The 26,776-nt window shown below is 38.6% G+C and overlaps 2 protein-coding genes across 7 annotated transcripts in view; one reads left to right on the top strand and one right to left on the bottom strand.

Annotated features, from left to right (window-relative positions):
* The window catches only part of card14 (caspase recruitment domain family, member 14), a 73,030-nt gene extending 53,739 nt beyond the window's left edge, over positions 1-19,291 (top strand). Inside the window, exons 13-19 of one of the 3 annotated variants that reach the window (XM_059948504.1) lie at positions 3,345-3,588; positions 5,869-5,932; positions 7,419-7,545; positions 8,884-9,045; positions 9,821-9,945; positions 13,631-13,746; positions 18,058-19,291. In XM_059948504.1, coding sequence (XP_059804487.1) covers positions 3,345-3,588; positions 5,869-5,932; positions 7,419-7,545; positions 8,884-9,045; positions 9,821-9,945; positions 13,631-13,746; positions 18,058-18,262 — 1,043 coding nt within the window. In that variant the 3' untranslated portion in view covers positions 18,263-19,291. The remainder of the gene's footprint in view (positions 1-3,344; positions 3,589-5,868; positions 5,933-7,418; positions 7,546-8,883; positions 9,046-9,820; positions 9,946-13,630; positions 13,747-18,057) is intronic. The other 2 variants (XM_059948503.1, XM_059948505.1) reach the window with 2 other exon arrangements.
* Positions 1-26,776, bottom strand: part of anapc11 (APC11 anaphase promoting complex subunit 11 homolog (yeast)) — a 34,829-nt gene that overhangs the window by 5,974 nt on the left and 2,079 nt on the right. Inside the window, exons 2-4 of one of the 4 annotated variants that reach the window (XR_009507615.1) lie at positions 21,059-21,210; positions 19,503-19,578; positions 13,786-14,304 (exon numbers count right to left, since the gene is read on the bottom strand). Coding sequence is in view for 2 of the 4 variants with exons in the window: in XM_059948507.1 (XP_059804490.1) it covers positions 21,065-21,210 (146 nt within the window). In the remaining 2 variants the exon portion in view is untranslated. Of the gene's footprint in view, positions 1-13,785; positions 14,305-19,419; positions 19,579-20,782; positions 21,211-26,776 lie in introns of those variants that run through there. The other 3 variants (XR_009507616.1, XM_059948507.1, XM_059948506.1) reach the window with 3 other exon arrangements.

The following is a 26,776-nucleotide window of genomic DNA, read 5'->3' as shown; positions in this document are numbered from 1 at the left end:
AGCATAGATAACCTCTGTCTTGTTACCTTTCTTAGACTTTACTTGTACTGGAACTATGGGAAGTTTACAATCATGATCACTAACCCATGTAAGGCCTTTAAAAGCCAGGGCACTACTCACTGCTGTGTCTAAGATTTTCACAACGTGTGGTGATACTGCACCATTTTCATTAGACTGAAAATGAAGTTTGCTGGGATGCTTGCCACTGCATACCTTGCATGAAAGACACTTCCTGTAATCCTTGTTGATGTGTCCTGTACACAAACAGCCAAAGCAGGCACTTTTTTTGAGGAAGGTAATCTTCTCACTAAGAGCCCTTATTTTTCCAGCAGAGGGCACAAATCCAATGTATGTTTACTCTCACAAAACAGACAAACCCCTTTGACTGACGAGACCATTTCCCGTCCATTAGCTCCAGTTTCAGATTTAGCTTTACTTCTCACAGTGACCACAGTTGTGGCTAATCTGCTTCCTTCTGCCTTAGAACAAAGTTTTGACTTAGTTTTGTTCACATCTTTGCTTATTACAGGTGATGTAGTTTCCTTTATCTTTCCAAATACTGGGTGTGTAGCAAAATTTACTTGCATCTCAATAAAATAAACAATGTAGCGTTATGGTTGTGCCTTTTTTACAGTTAACAGACCACCAGTCTCCACTTTGGGCAATTTTCTAACGACAATTAACATATAAGTAGGCTTGTCCAGTTGATGCTTGTACCATTCTTCTTCCAAGGCATTGCAACAGGCTCTTAGAAAAAGACAATAGTCTTGAAGGGCTTACATGTCTTCAGATTTGATGGGTACCTACTGGATACCCAAGAAAGAGCCTTTTGCAGGTTGGCAGATGCAATTTTCTGTTCATTACCAAAATGTTCCTGCAGTAAAGCCTTAGCTTTTAGATATCCTTTCTTAGGGTCAACATGGTGGCAACATCGGACAAGTTCTGCAGGGCGACCTCTAGTGTACGATTCGAGGAAATTGAAGCAGTCCCTATAACCATCAGTCTTGCCTTCAACACTATTTTCAAAAACTCTTATGTATGCATGGTGCTGTAATGGATTGCCATTGAAGATTTGACTCTCACTTTCTGGCAAAGATGAAATGTGCCTCTGTTGTACAAATAAGGTTGTTATTTCATTTTGCTTCCTCAAAATATTGATTGTACTATTTTTGACCTCTGTCATTGAAAGCAAGAGTGTTTCCATTTGTAAGTTAATGTCCCCATGAGTACTTTGAGCTGTTGGATATGACATTGGTTCAAACTTGCAGGCTGAGAGTGAACACCCTGAACTACCTCTTGGAGATCTTAAAAAGCAAACATGAGGAAATCTGCAGGTACAAGGAAATCTGGCCTGCTGTGTTCCACCAGCATGTTGTGTGTGAAATCTGCAGATGCTGGAAATTCAAGCAACACACACAACATGCTGGTGGAACGCAGCAGGCCAGGCAGCATCTACAGGGAGATGCACTGTTGACATTTCCGGCCGAGACCCTTTGTCAGGACTAACTGAAAGGAATGATAGATCTTTCCTTTCAGTTAGTCTTGGAGATCTTATTCATGTTTCACAAACCCTTGAGGAAGAAATAAATTAGCATTGACATTGAGTGTTTTTATTTTTCTTTATGCCTCTTCAGTGTAAGAACTCACACCGTAGGACTGTCCTGCTGGATCACTTTGAGCGCTCGCCATGTTTGGGGCCTTTAGCACATTAACTTTGACCATATCTACAGCAATTTCTTCCTCCAACTTAAAATGTTCCTTCCTTTTCCATGGCTGTTCCAAGAGGAGCACACCTTGGTGAGCCACATATGCACTTGTTACAGCAACATGACCTTCAATATAACATGTTTGGATCAGCAATTGTTTCATATCCTCTATCCTTTGCTGTCGGCTGCTGTTCGTTTGGTATCATTTTTTTTTGTCGACAAAATGCAGTGCCTTCTTGAAAACAAACCAAAACCACTGAGAAACTAGGCCAGGGTACTTGGCACTGTATGGCACACTTCCAAATAATGAATTTCCAGATCAAAAATTCAATTCTTTATTATGAAACCAGCAAAGACAAATGATCTTGTAGCGATAAAAATCTAGCACAACTAAGTTAGTGGTCTAGCAATCTTAGCATTCAAATCAGCATAACTAAGCATTCTAATTAGTGATATAACTAAGCGTAATCAGTGGTCAAATTAAATTTAGCAAAGATAGCATATTTAAGCTGTCAACAAAAAAACTCATTCCCCATGGCTCACTCCCTCTGGCTAACAACTAACTAACCACTAGTGAATACAGATCTATACTCATTTGTTTCTATCACACCCCAACCCATCTGACAGATTACCATTGTAAATGTGCCACAAAATACAATACAGACCTAAAAATAGATTCATGGCTCCTAAAGATTTGTTAAGGCAAAAGCAACACGAGTGAATCTGCAGATGCTGGAAATAAATAAAAACACAAATTGCTGGCAGAACTCAGCAGGCCAGACAGCATCTATGGGAGGAGGTAGTGAATACGTTTCAGGCCGAAACCCTTCATCAGGAGTGAAGTAGTGTGGGATGGTTGAAGGGGGATGAGAAGTGGGGGGAGGGATTGTGGTGAACTACATATACCTGTCTGGACACGCCCCCTGCTGACTGTTTCTGTGGCTCCTCTCACAGACCCCGGAATAAAGGCGATTGAGGCCTGAGCCCGGCCTCTCAGTCTCCAGGATGTAGTATGGTGGTCAACCACTGCTTGTTCCTTCTTCCAGTCAATAAAAGCTGATATCTCGCCTTTACATCTCAGAGTGAGTTATTGATGGCGCATCAGGGATGTAGAGAGCTGGGAAGTGATAGGCTGAAGGGAAATGGGCTAGGGGGAAGGCGGAGAATTATGGGAAATAAAAGAGAAAGAAAGGTAGGGCTGAGGGGAGATTATAGTGAGGGGGGCAAGAGAGAAAGAGAATCAGACTAAACTTATAGATAGGGATGGGGTAAGGGGGGGCAGGGGTATGAACGGAGGTCTGTGAGTTGAATGTTAAGGCAAAGATTTCTTTCCACTTACAACCAACATCTTCAGGGCTATCATAAACTTTTATAAGGTAAATTCCCGCACTTCGGCAGCAAATATAAGGTAAACACTAATGTTTGTGGACTTGGCAGTACATTAGATTATTTGTTGTAATTACTTAAAGTGTTCAAAAGTTGTTTTATGTTCTTTAATAGGTAAGAAATATTTTTCTTCTAATAAAATCTTGCTTGAAACTTTGCAATTACTTTTTTAAACCTCATGATCTTATTGAATTTAAAATCCCAGAAGGTAACAACTCAGAACTTATATTGTGTTATGCTTTGTTTAATTAGCTTATCAAACACTGGTGACAAATATCGAAAAAAAGATCAATACCTCAGGGGATTCCTTCTTCATCCGAGTCAACATAGCACTTGATAAAGACAGTGGAGCCCTGGGTGGATTTCTTGTCCAATGCAACGAAATCTTACATGTCACTGACACTATGTACAGGGGCTCTAGTGAGTGGAAGACCTTCAGAGTACATCCCCATAAAATGATTGACATGGATGGTGGTTCTGTTCCAAATTACTACCGGTAAGAATGTAATGTCAGCTGTGCCTTCAGTAAATGTGAATCATATTTACTTAGATCTTTGCAGTAATTATGGCAACATGCAAAAATGATGAAAATATATTTTAATCACATATATATGCTTGTCCATTTTAATACCTTCTTAGTTGATCACTGGGAGTTGAACAGCTATAGCCCACAACAGTTAAATGTTGGGCTTTTGCATTCATTGGTGAAGGGACATTGAATGGTTTCTTACTGTTCCCCCACCTCTGTTCACGCAGCTGCGAAATAGAATAAGACCTCAACCTGTCTATTCTCTCAATATTATTTATTGTTTTTATTTTCTGTTTTTTATGATTACACAGTTTCTCTTATGTGCTTTATTCATTGATTCTATAGTTCTTTGTATTTACTGTGAATGCCCACAAGAAAATTAATCTCAAGGTGGTATATGGCGACATACACACACTTTGATAATAAATTTGCTTTAAGCATTGACACACCACTCTAAAAATTGCCTGCATGCTGCAAGAAACATTTGAACTTGTTCTCTGTGAATAGAACGTGGGAGTCTTTCAGTATAGAGAAGGCCAAAGAAAAACTTCACACTTCTCACCAACACTACTTTATCATTTCCTGTCAGTCACCTTATCTACAGACACTCCTGTGCCTGGATTCTATATGCATCTATATGCATATTTAATCTATATGCATATTTATTGTGATTTTATTGTTTTTTTTGTTCTGCATTGGATGGAGTGACAATTATTTCATTTTCCTTTACACTTGTGTATAGGAAAAGACAGTAAACAGTCTTGCATCCTGAATCTTGAATCTTGGTTCTATTTCTTTCTTGGTAATTATTTTCCTTTTGCCTTATATTTTCAACTTTGAGAGAATGGATTGGCTAATTTTGTAATCAGCCTGGAGAGTGCATAACTAAGACTGACTGATATTTATTCACTCAGTTCTCTGGATAAAATTGAAAACTAAATCTCTGAGAAATGGTGCTACAAAGCCATGCATCATTATTTTTAAATACAAGTTTACCTGTCTCCTTTGATCCTAAATTTAATTACAAGACCCCAGCTAAATTTCAGTTTTGCAGAAATCACAGATTCTGGGGCATCAGGCCTCTCTCTCAAAAGGCTAGATTTGTGACCTCTGACCTATCCCCGAGCCAATCACAGAGCTTGCCATCTTCCCACTCAACCCAGCATCATGTCTTTTGCTGCAGCTGAAACTTGTGCCCAAACCAATCATGTCCCTTGATTGGAGCACTGAACTACAATAAAATTAAGGACTGATATTAATTTAAACATAACAGTAAACTACTCTGTAGGTATACTCTAATGGCATGATATAAACATTTCAGAAATCTATAATATGCAAATCTATTTTAAATGGCTTTTATCCCAGAAGCCAATGACTTTTGCAAATTGCAGCAATGAATAAAATGTTGCTCTTTGCACAATTCTGTCAGCCTTTTCTGCAACTTTGCTTCAATCTATTAAAGGTCATCCTACTTAATTATCAATATATATTTCACAATGTGGAGTCATTCAAAGGTTGAACACGACCTGACCTACAAGCCACATAATCTATTTTTGTTCTCTTGAATCCGACAACACAGGTTGCAAACCAAAATTATAAATGCATTGAGTAAAATCTGTCACACAGTTCAACTAATCAAGTGAGCAAGTAACCAAACTATACAGATTAGAAAGTTTGCTCAGTACTGAGGGTAACTCCTTTCTTCTACCTGGTACTTACAGTATTAGAGCAGTTCTTTGTAATTTTGTTCTTCTTAGTTTATATTGAAGTCAATATGATGTAATTGAACTACATAAGCTTGAAATTATAAAACAACTTATGTATGCTCTGACACGAGGAAATCTGCAGATGCTGGAAATTCAAACAACACACACAAAATGCTGGTGGAACACAGCAGGCCAGGCAGCATCTATAGGGAGAAGTACTGTCGATGTTTCGGGCCGAGACCCTTCGTGACAAAGGGTCTTGAAACATCGACAGTGCTTCTCCCTATAGATGCTGCCTGGCCTGCTGTGTTCCACCAGCATTTTGTGTGTGTTGTATGTATGCTCTCTTTATTGTATTGGTTAACATAATGCCACTGGGAACACAATGAAATTTCTTTCCCTGGTCTGTGCTGAGTTACTATATATAGGTCAGGAATTCTACAATTGACTTTGACTACGCATGGAGATATCAGGATTCCTGCAAGTGAAGAAACAATATTCTTTTAGGTAAAAATATTGATCATGCCTTGTTTCTGTTTAGGGCTCAACAGCTGTTGATAGGAACGATTCAGAACATGACTTGGCAGATTCCTTTCCTTAAAAAGGTGAAATAATACTTACTATTAAAACATATTTTTAAAGCCTCTCACAAGTAGTGGGAGTTAGTATTTTATCAGTTAAGCAAAGTGAAGAGAAATGGAAAACAATTAATAACTTGCACAACAAAAAAGTTGAAATATGCAAATTAAAATACATCAGAACTATAGTTTTCAACTTTTTTGCTTTATCCATTTCATATCCTGGATGTTAATTATGGAATATTACTAATACTGAGATTCATCTCCATAATTAACATCCAGGATATGAAATGGATAAAGCAATCTGAGTTAGAGTGATGGATTTCAGCAGTGTTGCTTCACAGAATGAACAATTTATTATATTAAGTTTTCATACAAGTAAAACCAATTGATACAAATATGGAGTAAACATGGCATAGACTGGTTGTGATTAAATCAACTTACTGCAGAACTGGGGCTTTAAGAGTACCTACTAAGCTCATGTAATCATATTTAATCCAACTTCCATATACCTGCATTACAAACTAAATAATGGGTTTGCTTTATGAACCTAGGAAGGAACAAACGTAAATGTAGCACTGAAGCTAACAGACTAGTTGTTGAAGGAAGTTGTCCCAATGCTTGAGAAGCCGTGCATGTCTCATAACTGGAGAGTGCATACATGTTTTGTATGTGATATTCATATATAAAATCATATTGTGTGAGCTACACCTCTCTCAGCAACTACCTTATAAAACACAAAATATAGAACTGTACAAAACAGAAGCCCCTTTGGTCCACACTGTTGTGCTAACCTTCTCACCTACTCCAAGATCAATCTAACCCTTCCTCCCGCATTGCCCTCCATCTTTTCTTTCATTCATGTACCTACCTAAGAGTCTCTCAAATGTCCCTAATGTATCTGCCACTATCACCACCCCCAGCAGCATGTTCTCTCCACTTACCACTCTCTATAAAAAAATTTACCTCTGACGTGCCCCCCGATACTTTCCTCAAATCACCTTAAATTTATGCCCTCTTGTATTAGCCATTGATGCCCTGGGGAAAAGGCTCTGGCTGTCCACTCTGTCAATGCCTTTTAATGTCATATATTCCTCAATCAAGTCACCTCTCATCCCTTTACTCCAAAGGGGAAAGCTCTAGCTTGCTCAACCTTTCTTCATGAGATATGATCTCTAATCCAGGCAGTATTTTGATAAAGATCCTCTGCACTCTCTCTACAACTTTCCCATCCTTCTTATAAAGACGCGATCTGATCTGAACACAGTACTCCGAGTGTGGCCTAACCAGAATTTACAGAATTCAGGGACCATCCACACACTGAACCAGGGAGAGAGAGAGAGTCCAACCATCCACACACTGTATCAGGGAGAGAGTTGAATTTAAGTGCTTACATTAATTTCACCCATATTGTCTGACCCTTCATCACAAAACCGTTTACTTCTTTGAATTGTTTCAAACCAGACTCATGCCTGGCTTTTCCTCATCTTTTGTACTGTGCTTGTTTTTTCAGCAAAAGCGGAAAAGTTCTTCCTCGAGTCAAAATAAACTTGTGCGAATTGTCAGTACTGACAAAAGTCAAAGAAATCCACTGTGGTTATCATTTGACTATGGCATCATTGACCCCGAGAAAAAGCAAGGTCAGATTCAGGCATTACATACTAAACTATATCTATTATGATAAACATTGTTACTCATTATTATGCCTTTAGCTAGTTGTCATTCAAGTGGTAAGTTAATTATGCAAAAATAAATCTTCAAATGAAAGATAGGCTCAGGTCAAATATAAGCACAATACAGTATTTCACTTCCATCTAAATCTCTATCCTTTTGTAACAAGGTGCTGTCAAATACGAGCATTTTTCTCTTTTGTTTGTAATTTATTTGATGAGGAATTATATCTTAATTGATACAATTTCATATTGTTATTAACACTGACAGATTCCTGAGGAAAGGTCTCAGCCTGAAGTGTCAACTGTTTATTTCCTTCCATAGATGCTGCTTGACCTGTTGAATTCCTTAGGCATTTTTGTATGTGTTGCTCATTTTGTCCTTACTGGCTTGGTGCCAGAGGTACTATTTTATATCACACTGAACAACAAAGATTTTGCTTCCTGAATATTTTTGGGTATATCTCATGGATCTTGGGCAGCTGATCATGAAAATTGCCAATGAAATTTCCCTATCACGCACCATTCTTTAGAAATTGCCTGTATCTGTTAATTTAATTCATAATTCAAGTCAGAATAACTGATGCCAAGATTAAGGAAGGCATTTTTGTTGGTCCACAAATCAAACAGGTCATCAATGATAGACAATTTGAAGAACTTCTAGTGGGACCAGAGAAAATCGCATGGAAGACATTCAAGGGTATTGTTGAAAATTTTCTCGGCAACTACAGAGCACTAAACGAGGTGCAGCTGGTTGACAACATGCTTTAAGCATACAAAACCATGAAGTGCAATGTGTCACTAAAGATTCATTTTCTGCATTCCCATGTAGATTTCTTCCTTGCAAATCTTGGTGCTGTCAGTAATGAGCATGGTGAAAGGTTTCACCAGAACACTGGTAATGGAGAAACGGTGCAGGACACCTTGAATTCATCAGTGCTGGCTGATAATTGTTGAACACAAGTGAGAAGTCTCAGACACTGAGTACAAATGAAAATCATCAACAAAACATTTTTAGCTTAGTTGAACTTTTGCAAAGCATCAGCACCATTATGCATTAAACCTATTATATCCAATAAAAGTTAATGTCTTGTTTCTCCAAATTCCTATGTTATATAAGTCATCTGAAATTATATTTGAGTTCAGTTTCAAGCGGCCTATCATAACAAAAAGAAAACTGTGAAGAAGCAGAAAATTGATGTCCAATGTCGTAAATTAACTTTGTTATTTAAATTCTGGATTTACATGCAAAATGATCACATAATTATTGTGTTCCATATTTTATATTTTTACATTATTTTGTTTTAGACAACCAGCCTGTTGGCAATTGCTTTACATTAATGCCTTATTCACTGGTCAGGCCTTGCCACCCACCATCTCTAAGACCAGTGATTATAGCACCCACCCGAATTGGAAAAGTTGTGCTTGAGAAACTGAAAGATCTACCGGGCTATGAAAAATGTAAATCTGGTAAGATGTTTTTAAGTGGCACACAACATTTTGATGAAAATATGCAAAGGAAAAATTAACTTATTTAAATGTTCACATTGAACTTTTTTGAGGTAGAGAAATTTATACGTTCAGTCTTAGTTTTTAATTCACATCACTGCTGGAAATTAATGGAAGAACTTTGACTCAGGACATAGAAACATAGAAAACCTACAGCACAATACAGGCCCTTCAGTCCACAAAGTTGTGCCGAACATGTCCCTATCTTAAAAATTACCTATAACCCTCTATTTTTCTAAGTTCCATGTACCTATCCAAAAGTCTCTTAAAAGACCTTATCGTATCTGCTTCCACCACCATTGCCAGCAGCCCATTCCACGCACTCACCACTCTCTGAGTCAAAAACTTACCCCTGATATCTCCTCTGTACCTACTCCCCAGCACCTTAAACTTGTGTCCTCTTGTGGCAACCATTTCAGCCCTGGGAAAAAGCCTCCGACTATCCACACGATCAATGCCTCTCATCATCTTATACACAATGTAGAATGTGGACATGGATGATAACTAATCTAAAATAGTCTGGCAAGACAGAACATTGAACTAAGGGCCTACATCTTGTTAAACTTAAGTTCATAGAAAGCTAAAGTGTATATACCTAGAGTACTTAACCTACAAGAAATTGCATATCACACACACAGGTCCTAAAAAATGTTCCAATGCTTCAAAATAAAATATGCATTATTGTAATTCATAGATTTTATTTATTTGTTCAGAAAATCTTTGTTTTTTTCTTTAGAGTGTTTGAACAACACTGAGTATACTGAGAAGAACAAAAAAGGAGAAATTTTGGGTGTGCAAGAAGCACAGAATTTCCTTCGATCCTGTTACACAAGGAAGGGAGTAGAGACAGTAGTTGCCAAGGTAATAGTGTAAATTTCATGCCAATTATTGTGACTAATTTGGATATTTGCATTCTTTCAATGTTCTTTTGTTTGCTTTATTATTCTTCCCTTAACGATTCTTGTTTAACTCTCCTACTTCTTGAGTAATATTGAAGATTACTTCTGCAAAATAGGTTTAACATTGTTTCTTTTTCACTTTTCCCATTGTTCCCTTTTCGTTGCTTAATGCAGGGGTTCCCAACCTTTTTTAGCCATTTGCCAATACCATTAAGCAAGGGGTTCATGGACCCCGGCTTGGGAACCCCTGGTCGTATGTATTGATAAAGCAGTCACAAAAACTTACTAAGTTATGGAGGATGAATTTGAATGCCACTCAGTACCTGAGAGCATTTGTGTAGTCTATTGTACAAACGACTTGGGTTTACTTAATGCATACATTCTACATTAGCACATACACTTTATAAATGCATGCTTTTTTAGGTACAAGAAACTGAAAGATAATGCCCATTTATCCCATCGATGTGGGCAGCATGGTAGCATAGCAGCTGGTGCAATCCCTTTACAAAACCAACAGTCACTGAATGGGGTTTGATTTCAGCCTCTGTAAGGAATTTGTACTTTCTCCCCATGACCATGTGGGTTTCGTTTGGGCGCTGCAGTTTTGCTACACATTCTAAAGATGTACGGTTGGGGTTAGAAAGCAGTGGGCGTGCAATGTTGGCACCAGAAACGTGGTGACAATTGTAGGCTATCCTGCTAATTTGATTCGACACAAAACAATGAACTTCATGGTATCAATGTACATGTGACAAATAAAGTTAACCTCTTTAAACATGCCACCTCCATAATCAATATAAATGGAAGCCAATTCCATTTAATCATTTACTCTGCTGAAGAGAAACAGCTCAGGATAATATCATTTAATTTAAATACAGTGTCCAATATATGAAAATGCAAAGCAAGTTTTACAAATAATTAATAGTAACAGAAAACATATCAGACATTCTCCTTCCAGACTTAACGACATTTATTGCAACTGAAGCACAGCTGAGGTTAATTGATTCTGGTATAACTTGGGATAAAACGGAGACATTCCTGACTCAAATTAATAAAAAGTGTTATGCTTAACCAATAAATTAACAGAGAAAATTATTGCTGCATGTTTGATTTCATTTTCATTCAAGTTGTTTGTTTTTTTTCTCTCCTGAAACTTATTTTCATGTAAACTGTATTTCTTTTCTCCTGAGGCAGTTTCATTTGTGCTGTCTGAAAGCTCATCAAAACATATGATGTTCAATCATGAGATGAGGTGCCACTCACTACCTTAATCAACTTAATATTTGGTTTTCTCCCTTTAATCGTTACAGTGGATTTCAGTCGATTGGACCATTGGTTAATTGAGGAAGTGACTTATTTGGGCCAAAACACAAGTAATAATCTTGAAAATATCCAGGATTCCCTTCGTTTATTTGGGATAAGATGTCATTTAACTTGGGCAGGAGGCTGTTGCCGAACAGTTTCTAACCAGCATCAGTCACGTGCAGTTGTGTGCTTTTAGACACTCCAGTGTAACTAGAGTGGACAGCTTTTAAATACCGTCAGTTGCATGTGTTTTGTGTTCAAAAACCAGTGATTTTTGTCACTGAGAGTTGGTGAGACATAAGCAGTAAGATAATCCAGAACTGTTTTGATCCCTACATTTTTAAGCATTCGGGTTTGGAGATACCAGAAACAGCCGGGAGTAAAAATGAAACAATTTCACAACTTCAAGTTGGAAATTATGAAGGTCTTGAAGGAATTGGCAATCATCTTGAATGATGCTGTGAAAATAAAGATTTGGAGGGTCCAGTCATTGAAAGAATTAACAAAGGCAGCCCATTATCTGCTCTAGGTGTCTGCACTGATTTTCATAGAATCATAGAAACCTACAGCACATTACAGGCCCTTCGGCCCACAATATGGTGCTGACCATGTAATCTACTCTGGAAACTGCCTAGAATTATCCTACTGCATAGCCCTTTATTTTCCTAAGCTCCACGTGCCCATCTAAGAGTCTTTTAAAAGACCCTATTGTATCTGCCTCCACCACCTTTGCTGGCAGTGCATTCCACACACCCACCACTCCCTGTATGAAAAACTTACCTCTCACATCCCCCTTGTACCAACTTCCAAGCACCTTAAAGCTATGCCCCCCTCGTGCTAGCCATTTCAGTCCTGGGAAAAAGCCTCTGGCTAGCCACATGATCAATGCCTCTCACCATCTTATACATCTCTAACAGATCACCTCTCATCCTCCGTCGCTCCAAGGAGAAAAGGTCAAGTTACTCAACCTATTCTTATAAGGCATGCTCTCCAATCCAGGCAACATCCTTGTTAATCTCCTCTGCACTCTCTCTATAGCAGTGAGGTGACCAGAAATGAACACAGTACTCCAAGTGGGGTCTGACCAAAGTCTTATACAGCTGCAACATTACCTCACGGCTCTTGAACTCAATCCCATGGTTGATGAGGCCATCACACCATATGCCTTCTTAACCACACTGTCAACCTGTACAGCAGCTTTGAGTGTCCTATGGACATGGACCCCAAGATCTCGCTGATCCTCCACACTGGCAAGAGTCTTACCATTAATATTATATTCTGTCTTCAAATTTGACCTACCGAAATAAACCACTTCACACTTATCTGGGTTGAACTTCATCTGCCACTTCTCTGCCCAGCTTTGCATTCTATCGATGTTCCGCTGTAACCTCTGACAACCATCCAGACTATCCACAACACCCCCAACTTTCATGTCATCAGAAAAACTTACTAACCCACTCTTCTACTTCCTCATCCAGGTTATTTATAAAAATCACAAAGAGGAGGGGTCCCAAAACAGATCCCTGCAGAACACCACTGGTCACTGACCTCCATGCAGGATACGAGCCATCTACAACCACCCTTTGTCTTCTGTGGGCAATCCAATTCTGCATCCACAAAGCAAGGACTCCTTGGATCCCATGCCTCCTTACTTTCTGAATGAGCCTCGTACGGGAAACCTTATCAAGTGCCGACTGAAATCTGTTAACACTACATCCACTGCTCTATCTTCATCAATGTGTTTTGTTACCTCCCAAAAAATTCAATTAGGCTCATAAAGCACAACCTGCCCTTGACAAAGTCATGCTGACTATCCTTAATCAGGTTATATCTCTCCAAATGCTCATAAATCCTGCCTCTCAAGATCTTCTCTGACAACTTAGCCACCACTGAAGTAAGAGTTTGTTCACTTACAATCAATCAAGAGAACATGGCAGTGTACACTGGATGTATTTCCCTGTCAATTATCATTGGGAACTAATACATCGTGTTATAGCAGTGTACTAGTATTAATGGTGTTCTAATTTGTTCTGTTTTTTTTCATTTAAGTACATAATTTGTTATTCAGTTAAATGGTATTTTGTTTTCTTTTATACTTTTTTAACTATTTCCACGAATCTTCAGCTAATTGGACAAAAATGTACCCAACGTGTCCTACTACACTGGAATCCACTGTATTGTATTTGCAATTGTACCAACTGTGACTTGAATTAATTTGATTTTGTTCAAAAGCAGCCACATTAATATCATTAAGCATAAATTAAGCATTTTCTACATATCACTTCATATTACTGATGAGTTAACAGAATGAAAAAAATACATTCTATGGTATTTAATTGCAGAATGTTCACTGCCTTTTGGAACTTGGTCTGGACTGTGTGAAACAGTTACATAATGTTGAGATCTATCCCATTATCATTGTCATTCACCTCTGTGAAAAGAATATTAAGAAAATTAAGTGAGTATTACTTAACCCCCAAAAATTAAGATTATTGTTGAATTATGTATAAATGTTATTTAATCTCTTGCATTGATTGTAATTTGAAAATGTATTTGTCTTTTAAATATTATCTCATTCATTGCAAGATTTGTATTGCTGTTAGTGAAGGAGTTGCATCATCAGTTATTTATAGAAATTTTTCTTTTAATGATTTCTTAAGAGGTGCTAACAAACAAAGCATGTGATAGATGACTGCAACCCAGACTTATGAACACATCATACTTCAGCCTTACAGGTAGAAGTTGCTCAGTACATTAACAAAATAAAAATGGAGAGACAGAGACAGCAGATACCAGAAACCAGAGGAATAGATAAGCTATTGGAAGAACTCAGCGGGTGAAGCCCCATTGTGGAGGCAAAGAGATGGTCGACATTTTGAATTGAGTCCCTGCATCCTGAAGATTGTCTGTCAGGCGGTTCCGTAGGATTTCAACCTGAAATGTTGCCCATCCATTTGTCTCCTCAGATGCTGTGTGACTTGCTGAGTTCCAGCAGTCTTGGAAAAAGTAACAGCTCCTGTAATCAGAATATCCGGCTTTGCAGCAACAATACACTGGTATGCACGAATGTTTGATCACACGTTATTAAAGTGTACCAGGCTGACTCAGGAACTGCCCCAGCATAAACTTCCACATAAGATATTTTTTATTTGATCAAGCAAACTTTATATGGTTTCAATGTATGCAAATTTATGTTGTTGGAAATTTTTCACTGTATCCTATTCATTTATGCAAAGTAAGTCTTTTGTCTGTGACATTTGAAAAAAAACAGAAGCTGTAAGGCACTTTCAGTTCAAATTGCAAATCAGCATCTTCTGTGACCTGTTTTTCAACATTCAATCTATCAGAATGATTGATCTGCTGGTTTTTGAAGTCAACTTTAGAAGTGTAAATTGCGTCTCTGCAATTTGAACTGGGTGAAATCTATGTAAGGTACAATATTCACATTTGTTGAATATTTTCAGCTATTATATCTTTTCTAGCATATTATTATGTGGTTTATCTATTATCATTTTTCAAGATACTAATAATTTGTATGCTGTCTATCATCAAAAGGAAGCCTTGGTTTCTCATTTAGAATGATTCATGGCTCTGGGCCTGTACTTGCTGGAGTTCAGGAGGGAATCTCATTGAAACCTAATGAACACAGAGTCAATGTGGAGAGGATGTTTCCAAAAATGGGGGCGTCTGGAAGCAGAGCGCACAGCCTCAGCATAGAGGGATGTCCTTTTAGAAAGGAGGAATTTCTTCAGTCAGAGGATGAGGATTAATTGCCAGAGACGGATGTGGAGGCCGAGTTGTTGGGTATATTTAAAGTGGAGGTTGGTTAGTCAAGGTATCAAAAGTTATGGGGAATAAGCAGGAGAATGGGGTTCAGAGGGATAATAAATCAGTCATTGTGGAGTGAACGATGGGCTGAATGGTCTAATTATGCTCCTATGTCTTGTGATCTCCATTAATTTAAATACTAAGAACTTTCATATTAGTGCTTAGATTGCAAAAACAAATGAAATATTAAATGAGAAAGCTGCCTTATGTAATTTTAATCAGAATATTTTTATGAACTGCTTCCCTTTAGTAGTTGATAGGAGAATCAGAATTTTTTATTATGCAGGACTTCTGCTACTTCACAGTTTTAGAAAACACTGAAGTACTCTTGTGTATGTATGGAACTTTTTATTGCATGTTCTGCACAATAGATACAGCAAACCAGCATGAGCAGGTTTTAAGTCTCTTGTGTCTCCTGAGTTTAAATCTGTTTGAAGTGGTACTAACAACAGATGAGTGGATGCAATTGACTTTCAATGTCTTCTCCATCATGCCTCTTGCTAAATTCCTAAAGATTTATATTTATCATTGACTTTAAAAAACATAGCAGGGATTCTGCAAACCAGAAGATCAATATTTATGTCTGCAAGCCAATTTGCATGTGTGCAATTTGTTTGTAAGTCTTTTATTTTTGGCAATTTGGCATTGCATAAAAAAACTGCTTCTGCAGCATTTTGCAGCTCAGAATTGCCTCCAGCTTAGGCAGCAGCCTCCGTCATAATTATATCAACTTGTAACTGAGCTCAGACAATTTCTTCAAGTTGACCTGCAGGTAATTTCATCTGACTGATTCTTGTATGGCTGCAAAGATGATCATTGTATTTAATTTCTAACCCACTATAAGACTTCTGGTCACAATGACACTGAGATGAGATATCTGTTGAGGTCGTGGTTTAGATTCGTAGTGATCTGAAGGTCTTCATTATGGCACAAAAAGTTGGAATGCAGGTACAGCAAGGTTAATGAAATGTTCACCTTTATTACAAGTGTTTGGGAAAAGGAGGGAGCTTTTTTAGTGCAGGACACTAGTGTGACTGCATTGGAATATCTACATACATTTTTTGGTATTTGTCTCTATATTTAACATTATGCGCCAACATCAGAAATGATGCAGAAAAGGTTCACAAGGATAAAGGGTCGTGCAAAAAGATGGATTGATTGATTGAGTGGTTTATAGTGACAACCTTTCACTCAACATAAGACCAAAGAATTGACTGTGGACTTCAGGAAGGGGAACATATACCAGACCTTATTGAAGAGTCTGCAGTTTCAAGTTCCTGGGTGTCAACATCTCTGAAGATCTATGCTGTGCCCAACCTACTGATGCAATTACAAAGAAGGCACACCAAATGGCTGTGCTTCATTTGGAGTTTGAGAAGATTTGGCATGTCAGCAAAATCTCAAGCAAATTTCTACAGATGCACAATGGAAAGCATTCTGAATGGCCAATACATAGGATCAGGAAAAGCTGCAGAAGATTGGCCAGCCACATCATGGGCACTACCCTCCCCTGCATTGAGGACGTCTTCAAAAAGGTGGCATCCATCACTAATGACCCCCATCATCCAGGTCATGCTTTCCTTTCATTACTATCATCAGGCAGGTACAGGAACCTGAAGACACACACCCAACGTTTTAGTACAGCTTTTTCCCCTCTTCTATCAGATTTCTGAATTGACTATGAACCCCTGAACACTACCACTCTGTTTTTGCCCCTTTTCCCTATTTATTTTGTATTTTTAATCTTATACTGCTTTGTAGTATATTTTGTGTATTGCACTGTTCTACTACCTCAAAACAAGTTTTACAACATATATTAGTGATAATATACCTGATTCTGACTGAAAGGGTTAGACTAATCAACTTCAGCACCCTGAGCCTGTACTCAGTATGAGAAATTTTATCAAAATATAAGATGTGAAGGGGATCAACATGGTGGATGCTAGGAGCATATTTCCCCAGCTGGGTGTCTAGAATAAGAGAGTACAGTATACATTCAGAATCAACCAGTTATGATAGGAGGAATTTCTTTCCTGAGTTTCATTAATCTTTTAAGTTCTCTATGCCAGACAGCTGTGAATGTGAAGTTGATGAATGTATGCAAAGTGGATTTTGTCAGACCTATGCAGAAGTTAAAGAATATGAGGAGGGAATGGGAAAGTAATGTTAAGGTCAGGAATGGTTTAGGCTTGATCTCACTGAGAGGCAGAGCAGGCTCAAGAGTCTGATTGCCTACTCTTTGTGTCGCACCAACTTGCTCATAATTCATTCGGCCGTATCCTGTCATTTTTCTATCTGTTCCTTTTAATCCCCAACTCCATCCTCCAAAAAAATCAACTTGACCTTGAATCTATTTAATAATTCAGACAACTATTTCTTATCTTCACCTGTGTTGATTGACTATTTGGTCTTTTGGCCCAAGATCATATGTCACTCCTTTCCTGAGCTCATCCTTCATTAACAGAGCTGCCCAATCATCTTTTCCTTTCCGTTGATCAGTCCAAAATGTCAGGTACCCTGGCATATTTAGTTCCCAGCCTTGATGATCTTACAGCTATGTCTTGGTCATTGGTTTCAGATCATACCAATTTAATTCCATCAGTTTATCTATCTGGTTGCAAATATTATGTGCCTCAGATTTGGAGTTTACAATTATTTTACTGTTTTCCCAATTCAGGCCATATACAGTTCTGTCGCACACTTATTATTACACCTGTTACTGTCTTACATTACCACCTTGCCCATTCTCTTTTATAAACCTTCCTTCGCCTGAACTTCTTCCTTTACTACTTGGTTAAAGACCTAGCTACAGATTTATGGGTCTGGAGAGGAATCAAGCTGCCTCAATTGAAGTTGTTAGTTTTTTCACATTTTGTTTGTTTTTTAGATATTTGTAGCAGCAAATTGTTTTTTTTCTAATTAATCTAATCTTGTTTTTTAGAAAAATCTTGCAGAAATATGGAGTTACAGAGGATTTGCTGGTGGAGTGCTCTCGAAGGGAGGAGATTTTACTGGACAAACTTCCATGCCTATATAAGTGTATTCCTGATAGCTGGAGTGATCTTGATTCACTTGTAACTACTGTAAGAGCAGCAATAGAGGATGAGCAAAAGAAAATTGTCTGGATTGAACAAGCACCGCTCTAATATACATACTAAGGACTCTTACTGAGTAAATCTGAAAATTCTGTAATCTGTGGCTAATTTTTCCCTTGTTCTCAATTCTATATATGCAAGATGGATCATAAAGGAAATTCCAACTCGTGCTTCAGAAAAAGCACACTTTTTAAATTTTCACAATTGTTCTAGTCTTTATGATACATTGATAAATGTCTATTGTATAGTTTCAAAGGCATTCAACTCCTCTCTCCCTCCCTTTAATTCATTCCTGGCTAGTTTTCATCATTACACTTTGAGGGGAAAAAGGATACACATTAACTCTTATTGGGTTGAAAACAAAAGTGCAATCTTCTATTTCTATAGTGATATAAACTGTTTTCCATTCAGTCTTAATTTCTTTGAGGCTTTTGACCACAAATCTTAAAATAATTTATTCTTTATACAAATAAAGCAAATCATAATGGAATGGATACTTTCAGTGTTGCCACATGCCCATGATTAAAGATATTACATGATCTTATTGCAAGGCTGCTGCTTAGGTTCCTTTCCTTTCTTCTCTATTAAGTAAAGCATCTTATGATACCTCTGTAAGAAAGATATCTATTGTCATTAAAAATGTCACACTTATAATAAAACACAAGTTGGCTCCTTTAAATGCAATGGAACACTATTGAACTCATGTATCTGGCTTTGTTTGATAGCAAAATGTGACTTGTCTTCATAACTTATTGGCCAGCACCTATAATACTTCGTTGTGTAATTATTACATATTGTCCTCTACAAACAATATTAGCTAGTTTTGGAACTGTCGTGAATTAAATTACTATACAAAACCAGTTTCTTTTTTGTATGAAACTACAAGGTTGTAAATATGTGACATTTTAACTTGACAGCTTTGCATGAACTTCTAGAACTTTATGAAAGCAATTTTTGCAATCATGAAATGTTCATTAAGCAACGATTGTTAGCCATTGTCTAGTTACCGTCAGAAATGTATTGTAAATGTTTCAGTTCTATAAATTAAATAATGCACATCTAAAACTCTGCTAAATAATTTAGTGCCTTTGATACATTGTCCAATTTGATTCAAATATATCATATTAATGCGACCCATAGGGTAGCAAAAACTTTTGCTTTATTTCACAATAACTGAAAGCTAAATGATTGACTTCCATGCATGGGGACAGTGGTGATAATCAACTAAGATTCCATTTGCAACTCTCTATATGGGGAAGTATATGTATTCAAGAAATTGAAATTGAAATACCTTTATTGTCATTGCATAGTACAATTTGTCCTGCACCAATACGGCGAAAATGAGTTTGCAACTCTCGTACTCAATGCTATAAAACAGCAAATAAATAAACAATAAATAAAATGTCTAGCTGTACAAAAGCACAATTCAGATGCATGACAGCCATAAAACCATTCTTAAAAGTAGCAGTATAACAAATTTATGGATGATGCTTGATCAATTGGTTCAGAGTAGTTATAGCTCTGGGGAAAAAAAAGCTATTTTTCAGTCTGGAAGTGCGGGCATGGAAAATCTTGTAACGTCTGCCAAATGGAAGAAGTTCAAACATATGATTGCATGAGTGTGTATTGTCCTCACAGATGCTTGTAGCTTTTCTTAGGCAGCATAAGCTGTAGGTGTCCTCCAGGGTTGGGAGCTGTGTCCCAATGATCTTCTGTGCCCTAGAGATGAACTGCTGAAGTGCTTACCCATCAGCTGCTGTACAACTGAGATACCAGACAGAGATGCAGTATGTTAAGATGCTCTCTATGGTGCAGCAGTGAAAGGTCACCAGCATTTATTCAGGTAGGCCAGCTTTCTTCAGTGTCCTGAGGAAAAACAAGCGTTGCTGTGCTTTCTTAACTATTGTTGAGGTGTTTGTGGGCCATGTAAGGTCTTCTGAGATGTGCATTCCCAGAAACCTAAAACTGGACACCTGTGGACTTCGTAAAAGCATTTTTTTTTTTATTTTTTTACAAACAGAATACAAGCTCCATGTGGCAACTGAATGAGTAGTTCAGGAGGGTAGAATTATGCATCAGGAAGAGGAAGTCAGTGGCCGTTGACTTTAGCAGGGGGTTCCAGAGCAGAGCTATATTTAAGTTGTTATTTTTAGAGGAAATTGTCAAGCCACAAAAAGCACTGTCAGAGAAAGAAGCCTTATCCCATTTTGAAAAGGGAAGAAAATTTTGAAATGACTGGGTTTCAGAATGCAGCAGTGAGGGATGATGGTCTGAATAACCACCCGAATTCTGTACAGCTTTTAAAAAGTGTACTGTATCTAAGTACATGTTTGACACAGCACTGTGGGCTGAAGAGCCTGTATTGTGCTGTAGGTTTTCTGTTTCAATGTTTCTATTCCTTGTAACCAGAATCACACTGGCTAACCGTGGAATGTATATTTTTAAACATTGCTCCCTCAGCATATTATTTTGGCAAAGGTGCAGCTAACAGTTTCCCTGCTTTCTTACAGGAATTGATATTTTCAAAATTATATCTATAACTTTGAGAAGTAAGAAGCAAAGAACAACATATATAAAACAAAATACTTTATCAATTGCTCATGAATTGTTATAGTTAGTAATCAACACATCACATTGGTTTCTCATGTAAAACAGGCATCCAGCTGCTCATCTGTCTTTCCAACTATAATGTAGATTAGTTCTTCCAGCTTACTAATATTTACATTATGTTACCTATTAAGTATGCCTTAATCTTCTGGTAATATGCTGAAGTTCATGATTGCTTTTCTCTTTTTCTGAGAACCAAGGTTTGAATGAGCTTATAAGATTCCTCTCTCAATTTCTTACATCTTGTCATTCCTTGAACTTCCACTCTTGTCGACACATTGGACAATGCTGCTGTACTTGCTGAGAATTCAGCCATTTCAGGATACAGTGCATGTGGAAACAATGAGAGCACTGGCCCCAAACCAATGGACAGTCATCTCCAGGAACTTTACCTGAAAATCAGATACGGTTGTGAGAGATTGTGTGAACATTCCCAGCCACAGATGGCAAAACATAAAAGTCATTCATACACTTTAAAAGAGTAATATTTAGATCTGAAGGTTTTCAGCTTCTTATCAAAATAATACAAGATCCAAAATATATATTCAGCTGTGGCAGATGATACCATGCAAGGTGTATTTTCAAGTCCTAGCCCCAACTAATTCCAAGCTTTTCAAACAGACTGAAATCTCCTTTCATATCACTAAGAGGTGATTCTACTATGACCATTACAAAGTAACTTAAATTATGTAGGAATCAAACTAAGCTACTTCATACTTGGATGAAGGTAGTATCTTATGGATTGCTCTTGCTATCACACTCAATAAGTTAAAAAGATGTCACTACAAATGGATGCATAGCTGGAGAGATGGTGCAAAAAGAGAGGCTCTAGGTTCTGGTATATTTTGGAAAGATCCTCGGAAGTGGGTACCCGTGCAGGCCATTGAGGTGGTACCTGAAGTGAACTGAGATCCTCATAAGCCAGTTTGCTATTACTCTTGGCAAGAATTTAAACTAACTTGGTACCAAGAGAGGGAACATGGGGAAGGTTTAAACCAACCTTGCGAGGGGGAGCATGGGCGGAGAAATGGCAGATACCGTTTAATTCAACCATGTACGAGATGTTGCACTTTTGTATATCTAAAAAGAAGGGACAGTACACTGTTAACAGTGTTGATATACAGATTGAGAGAGTAGCAACAAAGGTGTACAGCATGCTTGCCTTTCTGAGTTAAGGCCCTGAATTAAAGAGTCAGGGATTATGTTCCAGCATTACAAAATTCTAGTTGGGCTGCTCTGGAGTATTGCATTCCATTCTTCCCACAATAGGAAGGATGTGGAACAGGTTGGGAAGCAGCTTGTTAATATGCTTGATTACAGGACAGGTGCTACGATAACCTGTTGGGCAAACTTGAGTTGTTTATTCTAGAGTGGCAGAAGCCGAAGGGAGAGATTTATAAGAAATCCATATGAATAGATAGCTGGAATCTACTTTCAGGGTTGAAATGTCTAATACTAGAGAGAACGCAATTGAGGTGAGGAGGGCAAGTTCAAAGGAAATGAGTGGTTAATAGACGAATAAAGATAATTAGTACAAAAAACAAAAGATACTACAACTATGAGACCAAATACAGCAGTAGCTGGAAACCTGAAATAAAAGAACGATGGAAATACCCAGCAGATGAGACAGCATCTGTGGACAGAAACATTTGGTTAAAATGAATGACCTTACATGAGAAATGGTCAGTTCCAACACAATTGGGAGAGGCTGGTTATCTGAAATTGTCAAATGTGTATCAAGCCCTCACTGTTTTATCTTGCCTTGATATAAGAAATAGGAGGAGTATGCTATTGGGCTCTGGTTTGCTCTTCTACCTCCACAAATCTTTCTTGCCAAACCTCTATGCAACTGCAAGAGATCCAACTCTCTCCCTATTACTTTATCCTGCCTCACTATCCAAAGTCCCCATCTCTCCTTCCAGGGAAAGCTGAATTTTATCTGCATTTCTTCTAGTCTCGTGTATTGCATTTGAAGTAGCACACACAAAATGCTGCCAGGCCAGGAACTCAGCCTGAAACATCAACTGTTTACTCTTTTCCATAGATGCTGTCCCCTTAGTTCAGTCCCTTCCTACATACATCTGTGACACTTCACATGCTCTGGATCTTTTCAATGATTTCAGGTTCCCTGGCCCCCAGCATCTTATTTTTACTACAGATGTCCAGTCCCTGTACACCTCCATCCCCTACCAGGAAGGCTTCAAAGCTCTCCATTTTTTTTCTGGACACCAGACCCAAACAGTTCCTCTCCACCACCACTCTCTTGTCCTCACTCTTAATAATTTCTCCTTTAGCTCCTCCCACTTAATTCAAACAAAAGGGGTAGCCATAGGCATTCACATGGGTCCCAGCTATACCTGCCTGTTTGTTGGCTACAGGGAACAGTCCATGTTCCAAGCTTACACTGGTGATTATCCTGCACTTTTCCTAAGCTACATCAACGACTGTATTTGGTGCTGCTTCCTGCCCCATGCTGAACGTCAACTTCATCTAATTTGCCTCCAACTTTCACCCTGCCCTCAAATTTACCTGGTCCATTTTCAACACCTCTCTCCCCTTTCCCGATCTCACTGTCTCCATCTCCGGAGACAACTTATCCACTGATGTCTATTGTAAACCCACAGACTCTCACGGCTACCTGGACTCTCACCCTGTTACTTGTAAAAACGTCATCCCCTTCTCTCAATTCTTCTGCCTGCTCTCAAGATGAAGCTTTGGATTCTAGAATGAAGATGTCCTCTTTTTTCAAAGAAAGAGGCTTCCCTTCCTCCACCATCAACGCTGCCTTAAACGGCATCTCTTCTATTTCATGCACATCTGCTCTTACCCCATCCTCCCGCCACCCTACCAGGGATAGGATTCCTCTTGTCCTCACCTACCATCCCACTAGCCTCCACATCCAGCACACATTCTCTGAAACTTCTACCACATCCATTGAGATCCCACCACCAAGTACATCTTCCCCTTCCCCCCACTTTCTGCTTTCCACAGAGATCACTCCCTACACAACTCCCTTGTCCATTCGTCCCTCCCCACTGATCTCCCTCCTAGCACTTACCCTAATGCCCTTTATACTTGCTTTGAAAGGGAGAATAAAACAACAGCTATGAGGATCCCTGCAGAATCCGATGACCCTGTGATCTCTGTCTTGGAGGCTGAAGTCAGACTATTTTTTGAGAATGTAAACCCTCGCAAGGCAGCGGGGCCCAATGGAGTACCTTATAAGGCTCTGAAAACCTGTGCCAACCAACTGGCGGAAGTATACAAAGACATTATCAATCTCTCACTACTACAGTCGGAAGTTCCCATCTGCTTCAAAAGGGCAACAATTATACCAGTGCCCAAGAAGAGCAGAGTGAGCTGCCTCAACGACCATCATCCAGTAGCATTCATATCTAGGGTGATGAAATGCTTTGAGAGGTTGGCCATGGCTAGAATTAACTCCCGTCTCAGGAAGGACCTGGATCCACTGCAGTTTGCCTATCCCCACAATAGGTCTACTGAAGACGCGATCTCAATGGCTCTCCACACAGCCCTGAATCACCTGGATGATGCAAGTACCCATGACAGCTATTGATTATAGCTCAGCATTTAACACCATCATTCCTGCAGCCCGGATTGCTTAGCCCACTGCTCTACTCTCTCTACACCCATGACAATGTGGCTAGGCATAGCTCAAATACCATCTATAAATTTGCTAATGATACAACCATTGTTGGTAGAATCTCAGATGGAGATGAGAGGGTGTACAGGAGCGAGATATACCAACTAGTGGAATGGTGTCACACCAACAACCTTGCCCTCAACATCAGTAAGACAAAAGAGCTGATTGTGGACTTCAGGAAGGGTAAGACGAAGGAACACATACCAATCCTCAGAGGGATCAGAAGAGGAGAGTGCGTAGTTTCAAGTTCCTGAGTGTCAAGATCTCTGAGGACCTAACCTGGTCCCAACATATCGATGCAGCTATAAAGTAGGAAAGACAGCAGCTATACTTCATTACGAGTTTGAAGAGATTTGGTACATCAAAAAAAACACTCAAAAACTTCTAAAGATGTACTGTGGGGGAGGAGGTGCGCTACTGCACAGGACTGAAAGAAACTGCAGATGGCTGTAAATTTAGTCGGCTCCATCTTGGGTACTAGCCTACAAAGTACCCAGGATTCTTTCAAGAAGCGATGTCTCAGAAAGGCAGTGTTCATTATTAAGGATCCCCAGCACTCACTGTTACCATCAAGGAGGAGGTACAGAAGCCTGAAGGCACACACTCAGTGATTCAGGAACAGCTTCTTCTGCTCTGTCATCTGATTCCTAAATAGACATTGAACCCATGAACACTACCTCACTTTTTAAATATACATTATTTCTGTTTTTGCATGATTTTAATATGTTCAATATACATATACTGTAATCGATTTATTTATTTATTTTTATATGATTATTTTTATATTGCCCATCCTGCGCACGGACTGTTTGAACTGCTTCCGTCTGGTAGGTGCTTCAGATCCCTCCAGACTAAGACTAATAAGCACTGGAGAAGTTTTTTCCCTACGCGGTCACTTCGCTGCCGTGACAGTTAACTGCCGGTTAACTGTCGGCTAACTATTACTTGGATTGCACTACTTGTATGTATAACCTATATTTTCATTTATATTTATCATTATTATTGTTATGAGCAGAGAGACAACATCTGCCGGAAGTAAATTCCTTGTATGTGCATAGGTACTTGGTGATTAAAGTCTGATTCTGATTATTGTATTTTTCTCTTCTATATTATGTTTTGCATTAAACTGCTGCTGCTAAGTTTACAAATTTCATGACACATGCCAGGGATAATAAACCTGATTATCATTCTGAAAAGCTACAGAACCTAGGCTTCTGTACCTCCCTCTGCAACTGGATCCTCTACTTCCTAACTGGAAGACCACAATCAGTGCAGATTGTAAATAACATCTTCACCTCACTGACAATTAACACTGGCGCTCCACAGGGATGTGTGCTTAGCACACTGATCTATTCTCTCTACACCCATGACTGTGTGGCTAGGCATACCTCAAAGGTCATCTATAAATTTGCTGATGATACAACCACTGTTGGCAGAATTTCAGCTGGTGACAAAAGTGAAATATACCAGTTAGTTAAGTGGTGTCACAGCAGCCTCCTTACACTCAATATCAGTAAGACCAAGGAACTGATTGTGGACTTCAGAAAGGGTAAGACGAGAGAACACAAACTAATCCTCAGAGGGATCAGAAGTGGAGATAGTGAGCAATGTCAAGTTCCTGGGTGTCAATATCTCTCAGAACCTAATCTGGATGCAACATACTGATGCAGCTATAAAGTGTAGGATTTGGGGAGTCTTGATCTGTCAACTAAAACACTCAAAAACATCTACAAATGTACCATGAAGAGCATTCTTACAGGCTGCATCACCATCTGGTATTGGTGGCGGGGTTTCAGCACAAGATCGGAATAAGTTGCAGAAAATTGTAAAATAGGTCAGCTCTATCATGGGTACCAGCCTCTATAGTATCCAGAACATCTTCAAGGAGCAGTGCCTTAGGAGATTGCGTCCATCTTAAAAGATCCCCACCACCCAGGACATGATCTCCTCACACTATTACTGTCAGGAAGGAGGTACAGAAACCTGAAGGCACACACTCAGCAATTCAGGAACAGCTTCTTCCCCTCTGCCAACTGATTCTAAATGGCCATTGAACCCATGGACACTAAGTCACTACATTTTTTTAAATTTCTGTTATTTTGCACTACTTATTTTAACTTAACTATTTAATAGACATTTATATATTGGTGCAACTCTTTTTTTCTCTTTTTATTTACTTAGTATGTATCACATTGAACTGCTGCTGTAAAGTTAACAAATTTCAGACATATGCCAGTGATATTAAACCTGATTCTGATTCTAGTTCTCATAGGTCAATGACCTAAAAATAATTG

This window comes from Hypanus sabinus, chromosome 23 (genome assembly GCF_030144855.1).
Source record: "Hypanus sabinus isolate sHypSab1 chromosome 23, sHypSab1.hap1, whole genome shotgun sequence".
NCBI classification, from domain to species: domain Eukaryota; kingdom Metazoa; phylum Chordata; class Chondrichthyes; order Myliobatiformes; family Dasyatidae; genus Hypanus; species Hypanus sabinus.
Note: the sequence above shows the minus strand (reverse complement) of the source record. Positions and strands in the feature narration are given on the sequence as shown.